The sequence below is a fragment of the Passer montanus genome, unplaced genomic scaffold (assembly GCF_014805655.1).
Source record: "Passer montanus isolate IOZ18808 unplaced genomic scaffold, ASM1480565v1 scaffold159, whole genome shotgun sequence".
NCBI classification, from domain to species: Eukaryota; Metazoa; Chordata; class Aves; order Passeriformes; family Passeridae; genus Passer; species Passer montanus.
Window position 1 is genome coordinate 96,281 of NW_024363049.1, and position 12,303 is coordinate 108,583.

Here is a 12,303-nt window from a genome sequence, read left to right on the forward strand (position 1 = left end):
CTTTGGTTTTGCTGCTCTTTGGGGCATCAAAACTCACCACGGCAAAGAAAAGCGATGACAGCAGAGCCTCACCTGGGAAATCCAGAGTGGTGAGGGGCGCTGGGAGGGATGGGAATAGGCTGGGGAGACAGGGGTGCCCATCAAGGCTGGAAATGCAGGAGGAGAGGGTGAGGTGGGCACAGGACACCAGTGCCTGGAAGATGTGGAGACACAAAGATGATGTGGCTGGTGGGGCTCCAACCACACATTGAGGATGCTCCATAACAGCCAAGGAAAATTCCAGACAACCTTCCCTGTCCTGAATGCCTTCTGTCACCTTGAGACCAAAGCAAACCCAGCCTGGGGTCTGGGGGCTCTGCAGGCTCAGGAGGAATACCTGGAACACCTTCAGGCTGTGCTACCTGTGTGTGCACAGCTGGCCAGCTGTGGTGATACCAGTGCAACAGCTGGGCAGCCTGAAGGTGGGGGCTCGGGGTGAGGTGCTGAAATAAGGCCAAGAAGGGATTTGATGGCACAGGAGTGACGCCAGGGAAATCAGTACTGAGCCAGGCTGGGATGGAGCGTGTGCCAAGAGAGGGAGCAGCCAGGACAGCCGGATGCAGGGATGGGGAGAGGCCTGAACGGACACAGGCTGTGTCTGCCAGCGCCTCCTCCTCCCCTCGTGCCCTCCCGGCTGTGTTTGGTGTGGCCACGCTCCTGCTGATTCATCAGCTCATTCTGGTGTGTCCAGCGGGAACTGGTGACATCATCACCTTTGTACTGGGAAAGGTGACTTGGGCACATCACCCTCCAAAGGCAGAGTAAGGAGCAGGGATTGCATTTGGATTTAGACAAAATGGGAATAAGTCAAAGTCTGAGATGTAAGTGTGGGGAACAAGGCTTTGGGTCAATGCAGGAGCAGGAGTCCATCACCCCTTCCTGAAGCACAAGAGGTTTGTGGTGGGTCAGGACCTGAAGGAATCCCACCTTCTGGGCAGTTGTGCTCTGCAGGTGACAGCAGTGATGGTCCCCCTGGGCTGGGATTGGAGAGCATTTCCACAGCCTCTCGCAGCCGGGTCCCTGCCGCCCCAGGAGCCCCCACCCCGCCCCGGCATTGTACCAGCCCGGTCCTCCCTTTTCCTGTAGGTGGGGTTTCCATAGGATGTCGGCCGCTCCATCCCCAGCCCGGCCAGCCGGCCGGTGGCTGCTCCGGGGACGGTCCCTCCGCTCCGGGCTGTCCCGGCCCGGGGAGCCCCGGTGATGGCAGCGCGGGGGACAGCCATCAGCCCTGCTCGTGATTTCCCCTCCTTTCCAAGCTCTGGCTGGAGCCCACGGCCCTCGGAGATGGGAGAGGATGCCGAGGCCCTGCGGTGGCCCTGAGGACCCTCCGGGGATGCGGTGGCCGGCGGGACAGCCCATGGCAGCGCGGCGGGGCCGCGGGGGCTCTGCCAGCAGCGTGCTGGGGCTGAGCCGCTCGGCGCTGCGGCTGCCGGCGCTGTGGTGGTGGTACCTGTTCCTGAGCGCCGATGCCCAGGAGGTGGCCACGTTCACGGTGCAGTACCGGGTGCTGGAGGAGGTGCCCCCGGGCACTGTCATAGGGAGCCTGGCCGAGCACTTCGAGGGCGGCGAGAGCGGTGAGGCGGCCGAGACCTTCCAGCTGATGGAGACCCCCGGGAGGTTCCCACTGCACGTGGGCAGTGGGGATGGGGTGCTCAGCACGGCCGGGCGGGTGGACAGGGAGCAGCTGTGCCGCCACAGTGATCCCTGCTGGGTGTCCTTCGACGTGCTGGCCGCCCAGAACCCGGCCCTGATCCACGTGGAGGTTCAGGTGATGGACATCAATGACAACGCGCCGCGGTTCCCCACGCCCGAGCTGGAGCTGGAGATCTCAGAGAGCGCATCCCTGCGGACGCGGATCCCGCTGGATCGAGCCCTGGATGCTGATGCTGGCCCCAACGCCCGCTGCTCCTACGCCCTCTCCCCCAGCGAGCACTTTGCTCTGGAGGTTGTCTCCAGCTCCGATGGGACGAGACATGCGGAGCTCGTCGTGGTGAAGGAGGTGGACCGGGAGCTGCACTCCTCCTTTGACCTTGTGCTGACGGCCACTGATCATGGGGAGCCACCAAAATCAGGTACTGCTATGATTAAAGTCATTGTCCTTGACTCCAATGACAACAGCCCCGTGTTTGCTGAGAGCTCCGTGATGGTGGAAGTTCGGGAGGACGCCCAGCCTGGGACGCTCCTCGTGACAGTCACGGCCACTGACCCCGACCAGGGTCCCAATGGGGAGATCGAGTACAGCCTGAGCAGGCACGCGCCCCCCGAGGTGCTGAGCACCTTCAGCATTGATGCCCGCACGGGCAGCATCTTCCTGAGGCTCCCTTTGGACTATGAGGAGACCCATGCGTACGAGCTGGATGTGCAGGCGCGGGACCTGGGCGCCAACCCCATCCCGGCGCACTGCAAGGTCCTGGTCAAGGTCCTGGACGTCAACGACAACGCTCCCGATGTCCACGTCACCTGGGCCGCGCGGGAGCCCGTGCTGTCCGAGGCCCTCCCCAAGGACAGCTTTGTGGCCCTGGTGACAGCCAGCGACCCTGACTCGGGAAGCAACGGGCAAGTGCTCTGCTCCCTCAGCCAGGGCTATGAGCACTTCAGGCTGAAAAGGACCAACAGCCACAGCTTTGCGCTGCTGACCAACGCCTCGCTGGACCGCGAGCGGCGCGCTGAGTACAACCTGACGCTGGTGGTGCGGGACATGGGGGACCTGTCCCTGGCCGTGCTGAAACACCTCACCATCTGCATCAGCGACGTCAATGACAACGCCCCAGCCTTTGAGAAGGCTGCCTATGAGGTTGCTGTTGCAGAGAATGGTGAAGCACCTGCCTTCCTGCTCACCGTCCGTGCCACTGACCCTGACCTGGGCTCCAATGGGAAAGTCACCTACAGGATCCTGGACCCCTCTGCTTTGGGGCTGGTCTCAGTTGACCCCACCACTGGAGACGTTTTTGCCCTCCAAGCTTTTGATTACGAGCAGGTGAGGAGCCTGGAGTTCCTAGTGACAGCAGAGGATGGAGGACATCCCAAGCTGGCATCCAACATCTCCATCAGGCTGGCTGTGCTCGACCGGAACGACAACGCACCCATCATCACCATGCCAGCACTGGTGGGAGGGGTGGCCACACTCTCTGTCCTGGTCAATGTGGACACCGGCTGCTGCTGGGTGGTCCCCGGGAATGGGAGCACCCAGGGGGCTACAGCAGTGACCAATTCCACACTCGTGTCATGCCCTGCCAACCCCTTCCTCTTCACCATCATGGCCAGGGACGTGGACTCCGGCATCAATGGGGCTCTCCGGTATGATCTGGTGGGTGGGGATGATGCCGGGCTCTTCATCCTGGACCCCCTCCTGGGGCAGGTGTCCCTCAACGCCAGCAATGCCAGCAGCCTGGCCGGCAGTCAGCGGGAGCTGCTGGTCCGGGTGAGTGACCAGGGGGACACCCCGCTGCACACCCTGGCCCGGCTCCGCTTGCTGTTCCGCCGGCACGGGGCCTTCTCCAAGATGTCAGCGCGGGATCCTGGCTGGCCCAGTCTCTCCGTGGTGCTGCTGATCTGCCTGGCCGCTCTCCTGGGCGGGTGCGTGCTGCTGCTGGCGCTGACCCTGTCCCTACGCAAGAAGGACAAGAAGGACGGCATGGCCTACAACTGCCGGGAGGCAGAGGATGCCCGCAGGCAGCAGCAGCTCAAGAAGCCGCACAGGCAGATCCAGAAGGCCGACATCCACCTGGTGCCGCTGCTCCGGGGCCGCCCCCGGGAGCCCGAGCCCCACCGGGCCTGCCAGGAGGAGCAGCCCGATGCAGCCACCCCTGCGGCCGGGGGGTCCCCGCAGGCTCCCCTCCACCTCACCCCCACGCTCTACAGGACCCTGAGGAATCAGAGGACACAAAAAGGCTCGGAGGAGCAGCAGGGCACCTTCGAGCTGCCCGTCCTGCAGCGCCGGCCCTGCCAGCCCCACAGGCCCAAACACTCGCTGAAGGAGGCTGTGGGCCCCCCAGAGGCACCGCTGCACGGCAAGAGCTTGGTGAAGCCACCCATGGGAGAGCCCCGAGTGCCAGCCGAGCAGCCCGTGGGTGCGGGGGGAGCCGGGCAGCCCCAGCCCCACCAGCAGATCCTCAGGAGCCTGGTCCGGCTGTCGCTGGTGGCCCTGGCGGAGCAGAGCCCGAGCGGGGAGTTCGCCATGGAGTCACCCCCAGTGCAGGTAGGAGCCGCTCCGGGCGTTCCCGGAGTGTGGGCACCCCAGTCCTTCCTTGTCCGGGCCGTGCCCACCCTGGAGCGGTGGGAATGTGCAGCCTGAGGGTCTTTGCTTGGTCTCTTCCCTCAGGCCTGGGTAGGATGAGCAGCCCCACCACCCAGCAGGGTCACCCCAGCAGGACAGGCAGGAGCGGGGCTGTCACAGGGGAAGGGGACAATCCCAGGGACAGGGAGCAGCAGGAGGGGTGCAGGGGAAGCTCGGGCCCAGGTGGGCTGCCCAGCGCTTGTTTTTCCCCAGTGTGGGGATGCTGAGCCATCTGCAGGAGGAGGAAACGCTATAAAAAGGCCAGGGGGCTCGGAGGGATGTCCTGGCAGGAAGCAGCTTGAGTGGCCAGCCCGGGGCTCAACAGGCTTTTCCTGCCTTGCAGCAAATCTCCCAGCTGCTCACCCTGCTGCACCAGGGCCAGTTCCAGCCCAAAACAAACTACAGGGGAAACAAGTACACGGCCAAGAACGGCAGCAGGTAAGGCTGGCTCCCAGCACTTCCCTTCCTCACTCCCCCTTCCCCTGCTCGAGCCCCACCAGCCCAAAACCTCCGAGGGCAGAGACACACAAGGAAAAGCCTCATCTCCTCAGATTGGAGGTTCTCCCTTCAGGGGCAGGTTGTGCTCCTCTGGTCCTGGTTCCCAGTGGTATTCAGCTGCTCTTTGCCTCCTTCCTGGGGTACCTTTGGCAGGTCCCTCCATACTCATCTGAGCTCCTCCATGGCCACGAACCATCCCTTGCCAAGAACTGCGATGGTTCTGGGTGCACAGGAGCACAGAGGGACCCAGCTCAGGAGGCAGCAGCACAAGGATGAATGTTCTCATGGCTCTGGACACTTCCTTAGTGTCTGCCAACATGAGTTTGGGACACCTGACCCTGTGCCAGAGGGCAGATGAGTGAGGAACTTCAGCAGGGCTGAAGGCACTGAGATATCCCAGCTGTGTGCCAAAGATATCCCCAAACTTCATGGTGATTCCATTAAATTATGCTGTGTGCTCTGGGTGCACACTCCTGAGGATGCTGACTTCATCACTGCCTTGCCATGTCCCCCTGTGCCCACCCAGCCAGGTCATGGGCAGACACAGCTTTCTCCACCTTTCTCACCTGCAGCTGCAGAGGATGGAGAGGGAGGGAGAGCAGCTCCAGGCTATCTGGGGTGCTCCTCACCTGGTCCTGCAGGGGGAAGCTCCTGTGAATTAAGAGGGAGGAGCCAGCAGGTCCCTGTTTGCTCAGGATATGCCCCTAGGGCCCTGGAAATGTTCCAGACCAGGTTGGATGGGGCTTGGAACAACCTGGGATTATGGAGGGTGTCCCTACCCATGGCAGGGGGTGGAATGAGATGAGCTTTAAGGTCCCTCCCAACCCTTCTGTGGTTCTCTGATCTTGCTGCAGAAGGATAAAAACCCATTCAGGTAAGAAATGTGGAGCAACTCCCCAAACCTCGTTAACTGAGGGGCACTCAAAATGCCTTTGGTTCTATGAGCGGTGCACGGGGAGGGTGCCTAGAGCTCCTCTCCAGGGCATTTTGGGGGGATAGACACCCTTCCAAGGGCTCCTTGGGGCTGAAGTGACCTGGGTGTTGTGACCCCTGGCAGGGCTGCAGGGCTGGACACAGGGCTGGACACGGGGCTGGACACAGACTGCCTGAGCACCAAGGACAGCGGGCATGGCGAGAGCGAGGCCGGGGACCGCGACTCCGACAGCGCCTTCGAGCTCTCCGTGCAGCAGCTCGTGGGAGAGGAGCTGGAGACCCTCCTGGAGCCACAGGCAGGTGAGCTGACATTGCTGCTGGGACGGGGTGGGGCTGGGGGCTCCAGCAGTGACACCTCCTCGGGTAACCCACACTAACCCCATCCAGGAGGTCCTGCTGGCCTGCAGGAGCCAGGGCACATCGCACGTCCCAGAGTGGCTCTGGCAGGGGCAGTGCTTGGGGCAGCATGTCTGGACCATCCCAGGCTTTTGGTAGCAGGCCAAGGGACTTGCTGAGCTTCACACTGAATTTTTCTATGTGTTTATGGCTGCTCTTCCCTCCCATGGACGTGTCTGCTGAGGTTTAGGGTTTAGTGATGTGTGAGCTTGGCCTCTGTCATTGCTGGGGGTGAGGGCCAGTTGCACATTGCAGCTGCTGAACTGCTTCCCGTGCTGGCCTGAGCCCTCCCTTCGTGGTCTCCTGGTCCATGCAGAGTGAGAAAGGTGGACACATGTCCTTGTCAACCCCCTCAAGATGTTATCTACCCTCAGAGCCCCACTGGGTCCTCCTTCCTCCTGTGACCAACTTGCTGCTAATTTTATCTTTTTTGAGAAATGTGACCAGAACTGTGTGCAGTGTTTAGGGTCCATTGGGGGTACAAGGAGGTTTTCTGGTGTATTCCTCATTCCTGTCCTGCCCAAGCTCCACGCTGAGCCCTGTTTGTTGTAACTCCCAAATCCCTCCTCTGCGTGGAGGGAGAGCCATCAACACATGACAGGTTGTTGTTCCCTGTGACAATTATCTGACAGTTGGTGACACAGAAATTCACCGGCCACGTTTTGCTCTTGGCACTCAGCATTATCAGGTCCTTCAGCAACCCTCTGCTTTTGGGTGTTTTAGTGGAGTCAACACCAACATTGTCCCCTTGCCATATAATTTATCACTGTGTTGAGCAGATACTGTGGGACTCTGCTAATGACCTCCCTTGGTGAGGAAGATTAATTATTCCTACCCTCACTTCCCAGCTTTTAACACATATTAGTCCCTACAGAACCTGGCTGTAAATTCTGCACAGCTCAGGTCCCCTGCAAGCCTGGTGCTGTTCCATCAGCTCAGGTGACCCCTGCCTTCACAGAATTGAATTCTGGAACGGTTTGGGTTGAAAGGGACCTTGAAGCCCATCCAGTGCCACCCCTGCCATGGCAGGGACACCTCCCACTGTCCCAGGCTGCTCCAAGCCCCAGTGTCCAGCCTGGCCTTGGGCACTGCCAGGGATCCAGGGGCAGCCACAGCTGCTCTGGGCACTCTGTGCCAGGGCCTGCCCACCCTCCCAGGGAGGAATTCCTAATTCCCAATACCCCATCCATCCCTGTCCTCTGGCTCTGGGAAGCCATTCCCTTTTCTTGGTACTCCAGACCCTTGTCCAAAGTCATCCAGGACTCTCCATGCAGCCCTTCCAGACTTCCAGAACACAATTCCCCATGTGACCATGTCAGGTGGTTCCTTTGGGAGCTGCAGCTCCATGGCTCTCTCTGCTGAGCCTTGCACAGAAGGATTTCTCTGAATCTGCCTGGGCTGGATTCACCTTCACACACTTAAAAACTCCTGTCACCATTTCCACCTCCCCTCCCTCTGATCCCGCATTCATTTGAAGCAGTAGTTAATGAACAGCAGCTAATAAACCAGGCAATTTCATAACTGAGTTCCTCTGGCACTCCGGGGTGAATACCATCTGGGCCTGACATTTTCTACATGTTCCTTTTATTGATTTGTTCTAAAAATCTCCTCTCTTGGCATTTCAATTTGAAAGAGTTGGGCTGACTCATGTCCTGTAGCAGAAATTTCATTGTGGAGCCTCTGTGCTCCTCCGTAGAAGAGAAACTCCTTGAGCTTTGCTGCTGGGGTGGCTTGAATTCCAGAGCTGGGCATTTTTGGTGCTCTTCCTTTGGGACAGAACCTGCTGCTTCTCCCCCTTTGCCTCCCTGCTCTTTTATTCCAGTAAGGAGCAAACGAAGGAAAGGCTGAGACCTAAAAGTTTCCTTGGATTCCAAGGTCCTGCAGCCAAGAGCAGGGAGCAAAGAGGAGCCCAGCTCCATCCCAGGTGCACTGACACGCCCTGATCCCAGAAAAGGAACTGGGGGAGCTGCCAGCAGCTCTGGATCCAGTCCTGCCCACACAAGGATAGAAAATCAGAGCTGTGGTGAGGCTGATCCATGAAGTGCCATTCCCGTGATCCTTGGATCTGTCAGGAAAAAAATCCTTTTGGCCAAAGTCCCGGAATTCCACAGGATCATTAGGGCTGGAAAAGCCCTCCCAGACCATTGTTCCCCGGCACTGCCATGTCCACCAGCGACCTGTGTCCCCTGTGTCACATCCCCATTCCCGGGATGATGATTCCACCACTTCCTGGGCAGCCTGCTCCCTGCCACAGCTGAGGCTGTGTGGATTCCTGCTGGCCATGCCCAGAGGCTGATCTGTTCCAGAGCTGCCAAACCTTCCCCAGGAGCCCGGAGCTGCCCGCAGAGGCGGCCGAGCGCAGCCGCTGGAGCTGCCGGGCTCCTTCCTCCTCTCCCAGACACAAACAGAGCCGTGGACTTGCATCCTGAGAGGGAGGAAGGAAGCACTGCTGGTGCTCAGGAGCATCCTAACAGCTGGCTGAGCTGGCTGGGCCTTTGTGCTGTTCCCAGTGGGGGACTGCAATCCCGGGCAGCTCTGGGATTGTTGATGTTGTGGGATGAACTCGCAGCACCGTCTGTTAGCTCTGATTCCCCAGCAGCCCAGCACAGCACTCCCAGCAGCAGATGAGAGATAGAACTTTATGGATGATAAAAACAACCCCTGCTCCCCAAACACCATTAAAACAAGGTAGTAAAGAGTTATTGGTCAAATTAAACATACCTAATTATGAGGTTTTCATGGCCATGGGACCGTTAGCCCAGCTCTCCCTGCAGAGAGCAGACCAGTTGTGCCTTGCTCCAGAGGCAGCCAAATATTCAGGGAATGAGGTGGCTTCTTGCAGGGGAGAAAACTGCTTATTTTACATCAAAACCTGCAGCACACTTGGGTGATGTCTCAAGGAACAGTCACTGCAACTCAAATATAGAGACTGCAGAAAGAAGCCCCTGGATGTGAAGCAACACAAAAAGAATTTTAGGGCTCCACCTGAAACAAAAATCTAAGGCATATATACCTGCCCTTCTCTCCTTACCAGGCTGGAGTCCCAGCTCTCACCCACAGCCCATGCCAGGGCAGTTGTTTTCCAGAGAAAGAGGAGCAATTGCTCGGCTGGCTGAGGCAGGAGCCTTGTCTCAGTCACTGACTGCAGATCCCAGGTACCAGCTGAGGCAGGGTATTGCCCACCCTCTGGAATTAGCAGGATAAGAGCATTGGAATGGGGACTCTCCTTTCAGATGCCACTTTTTAGTCAGAGCCACACAATTATTATTACTACAGTGACACCAGCCCTTGCCACCCTGGGACTGCTGGGTTTTGTTACCAGTGAGGTTTTGCTGTTCCCAACACCTTTCCTAAACTGGCTGGTTGCTCTGAACTCCCCTGAGGTTCTGGGATGTGCCTTGGGAAGGAATAATGAGGGGCTGGAATGCAGCCTCTGTGCACCGCAGCACGGACTCTTGTTTACCAGCGACCTCAAAAAACAAGAATCCTTGTTCCCCTTCCTGCTGTCTGACGAGGAAGCTATTCCAGGCTCTCCCTGCTATGGGGTCCTTCCTTTATTTTCCAGGAGATGTTTATTCATGGACATCTATAATCACTTCTTCTCTTGCCAACACTATTTTAAGCATAAAGATTTCCTCTGCTGGCGCATATCTCCTCAAAATAATGACAGGTTGCAGTCAGATCCCTGGAGAGCACTTGCTTCCTTAGGAGCAGCAACCCCCAGCTCTTGGGGGTCTCCATTGTGTCAGCCTGGATCACTCCTGGTTTCATCTCCAGAGTTGGTGTCGTTTCAGCTCCCTCTCCCACAGACAGATAATCAGATTTGTGTGTAATTCCCCTAATCAGACCCAGGAACAATCCACCCTGGCTGTGCCTCCCTGCCAGCCAGGTTTCATCTCCAGAGTTTTCCCTGTTGGTGTCGTTTCAGCTCCCTCTCCCACAGACAGATAATCAGATTTGTGTGTAATTCCCCTAATCAGACCCAGGAACAATCCACCCTGGCTGTGCCTCCCTGCCAGCCGGGAATATCCCGAGTCCTCTGTGTGATTCCAGTTGCCCATTGTGGGCCACAATCAAATTACTGCTGCACTAACGAGCCTGCCCCAGCCCCCAGCCCAGGCTGCCCCTGCTCCTCAGCTGTTTCCAATCGAGGAACAACTACTTTAGAGCTCAATTGTTCGCTCCCAGTCTCCAACCAGCCAGCTGTGCATTTCATAATCCAGAATTTCATTCTGGTATTATTGTTTTCACAGTAACCCATTTCTTTTCAGCCTCAGTCTGCCTCCTTAGCAGCAAATTCCCACCCTGGAGTGACCCTGAAGGGAAGTCCACTATCTTTGTGTCCAAAACTTCCCCCTGGAAAGCTTTTCATTGTCTGCTCCCCTTCAGCCAGTCCTAAACCCTCCCTCTCCCAGGCTTTGCTAACAATTTAGTGAAGTGCTGATTGAGACAGCAACAAATGAGAATGCACAGCGATTCTAATGGCTATTATATTAAAAACAAAACTAAACCCCTAACAGTTTCAAACCAGTTCTATTTTGTTTGGCTTTTTTAAGCTGCTGGTTTGCGTGGTGTCACTGGTGATCTGTTTATAATCATGCCTCTTAGTTGATTTTAGATATTTTCATTTATCAATATTTTTATCAATTTATTCCCCCCTGCCTCTTTTCTGCTGTGCTGTCCCTCCCCAGAGCTGGCCCTCAAGAGGCTGACAGCTGCAGACCCAGCGTGGGTGGCCCGGCTGTCCCTGCCCCTCACCAGCAACTACAAGGACAACGTCTTCTGCCCCGACTCGCCGTGCTCCCCCCAGGATGAGGAAGCTGCAAGGCAGGAGAAACCGAGGACCTTTGAGACCTTTGGCAAAGGTGCTGGGGCTGACCCTGGTGACAGTGGGACGAGGCTGGCCAGCACCTTCCTGTCAGAGATGAGCACCCTGTTTGAGATGATCCTGTCCCAGAAGGCGCAGGTGCACAGCGAGGCGGGCGCGGGGCTGCTGCGGCAGCTGTCGGCCCGCAGGCACAGCCTCGGCCTGGGGGACACTGCTCCAGGGCTGTAGCAGCTCGGTGGCTGTGGCAGGGAGAGAACAGTCAGAGATTTGGGGTGCCCAAGCCTATTCCCAGCCCCAGCAGGGTCACTGTATGACCCATGCCTAGACAGGTGTATTTCTTCCTTTGCCTCACCCCATTGTATTTCTCCACAACTGATTTCACCTTTCACCTGCCTGTCCTTGCCTTCCTCCTCTCCCACCCTGTTCCCCCAGTGCTCTGCCAGCCTCCCATCCCACCCAGCAGCAGGAGGGCCCTTTCCTCCCAGGACAGGCCCAGGCAAGGGGGTTGTGAGAACAACCACAGCACAGTGAGATACATCCGTGTGATCACAGACTGTGAAAATACCTGTCACGGACACTGCTGCAGCTGGGCTCCAGGGTTTCAGTTATTTAAATAAAACTGTTTTTTTTCTAACACTACCCCCTCTGTCAGCAGTGGAGCTGACATAATATATGTGCAGAAAGCCTGAAGTGGCAGCTGGGGAAGGGGAGATGTGCCTGTTGTTTCCCACAGGTCCTTCCAGCTTCTGTGGTTCTGCCACTGGGAAGTTGGCATTTTGTAAAAGCCCCCAAAATCAGCACTGGCATCTCTCCTATGCCTGCTCCAAGTGCCCACCACTTCCTTCTCCACAAGGACTGGATGTGGCACTCAGTCCTCTGGGCTGGGTGACAAGGTGGGGATCAATCACAGGTTGGACTTCATCTCAGAGGCATTTTCCAACCTTAATGATTCCATTCTATTCTGCTCTCTCCTTTGAGGCCATTGGATTTTGGAGCACAGTCCTCATCCAAAAGCAGACACCAGATGGCTGGAGTCTGCCAAAGGTAACCTGGGAAAAAGGAAGTGTGAAAACACTGTTTTGAAATATTCAGTCACAAGCTTCACCCTTTTTGTGGGTTTTCACTTTGATCTGTCTGTCTGGGAGCTGAAAGACAGCTTTGGGATAATAGCATGGGTGGGAAAACCAAGCTATTGGTGGCAAAGGAAGAAGCACACAGGTGTCTGTGCCTCTGCACTCCTGGAGAAGTGAAGGGCACTGCTGACCCACGGGCTCATGCAGCAGCGTGGGGATGGCAGGTAAGGGCTTCTGGGCTCTCCTGGACCATCTCAGGT

General features: G+C 57.5%; 1 protein-coding gene across 1 annotated transcript; it reads left to right on the forward strand.

Moving 5' to 3' along the window:
• Window positions 1–1,187: 1,187 nt before the first annotated feature.
• PCDH12 (protocadherin 12) lies at window positions 1,188–11,905 on the forward strand. Its single transcript, XM_039702707.1, has 4 exons — window positions 1,188–4,237; window positions 4,659–4,753; window positions 5,871–6,046; window positions 10,834–11,905. Exons 1-4 carry the CDS (start codon window positions 1,334–1,336, stop codon window positions 11,196–11,198), a joined length of 3,540 nt encoding a protein of 1,179 aa, XP_039558641.1. The 5' UTR covers window positions 1,188–1,333; the 3' UTR covers window positions 11,199–11,905.
• The last annotated feature ends 398 nt before the right edge of the window (window positions 11,906–12,303 follow it).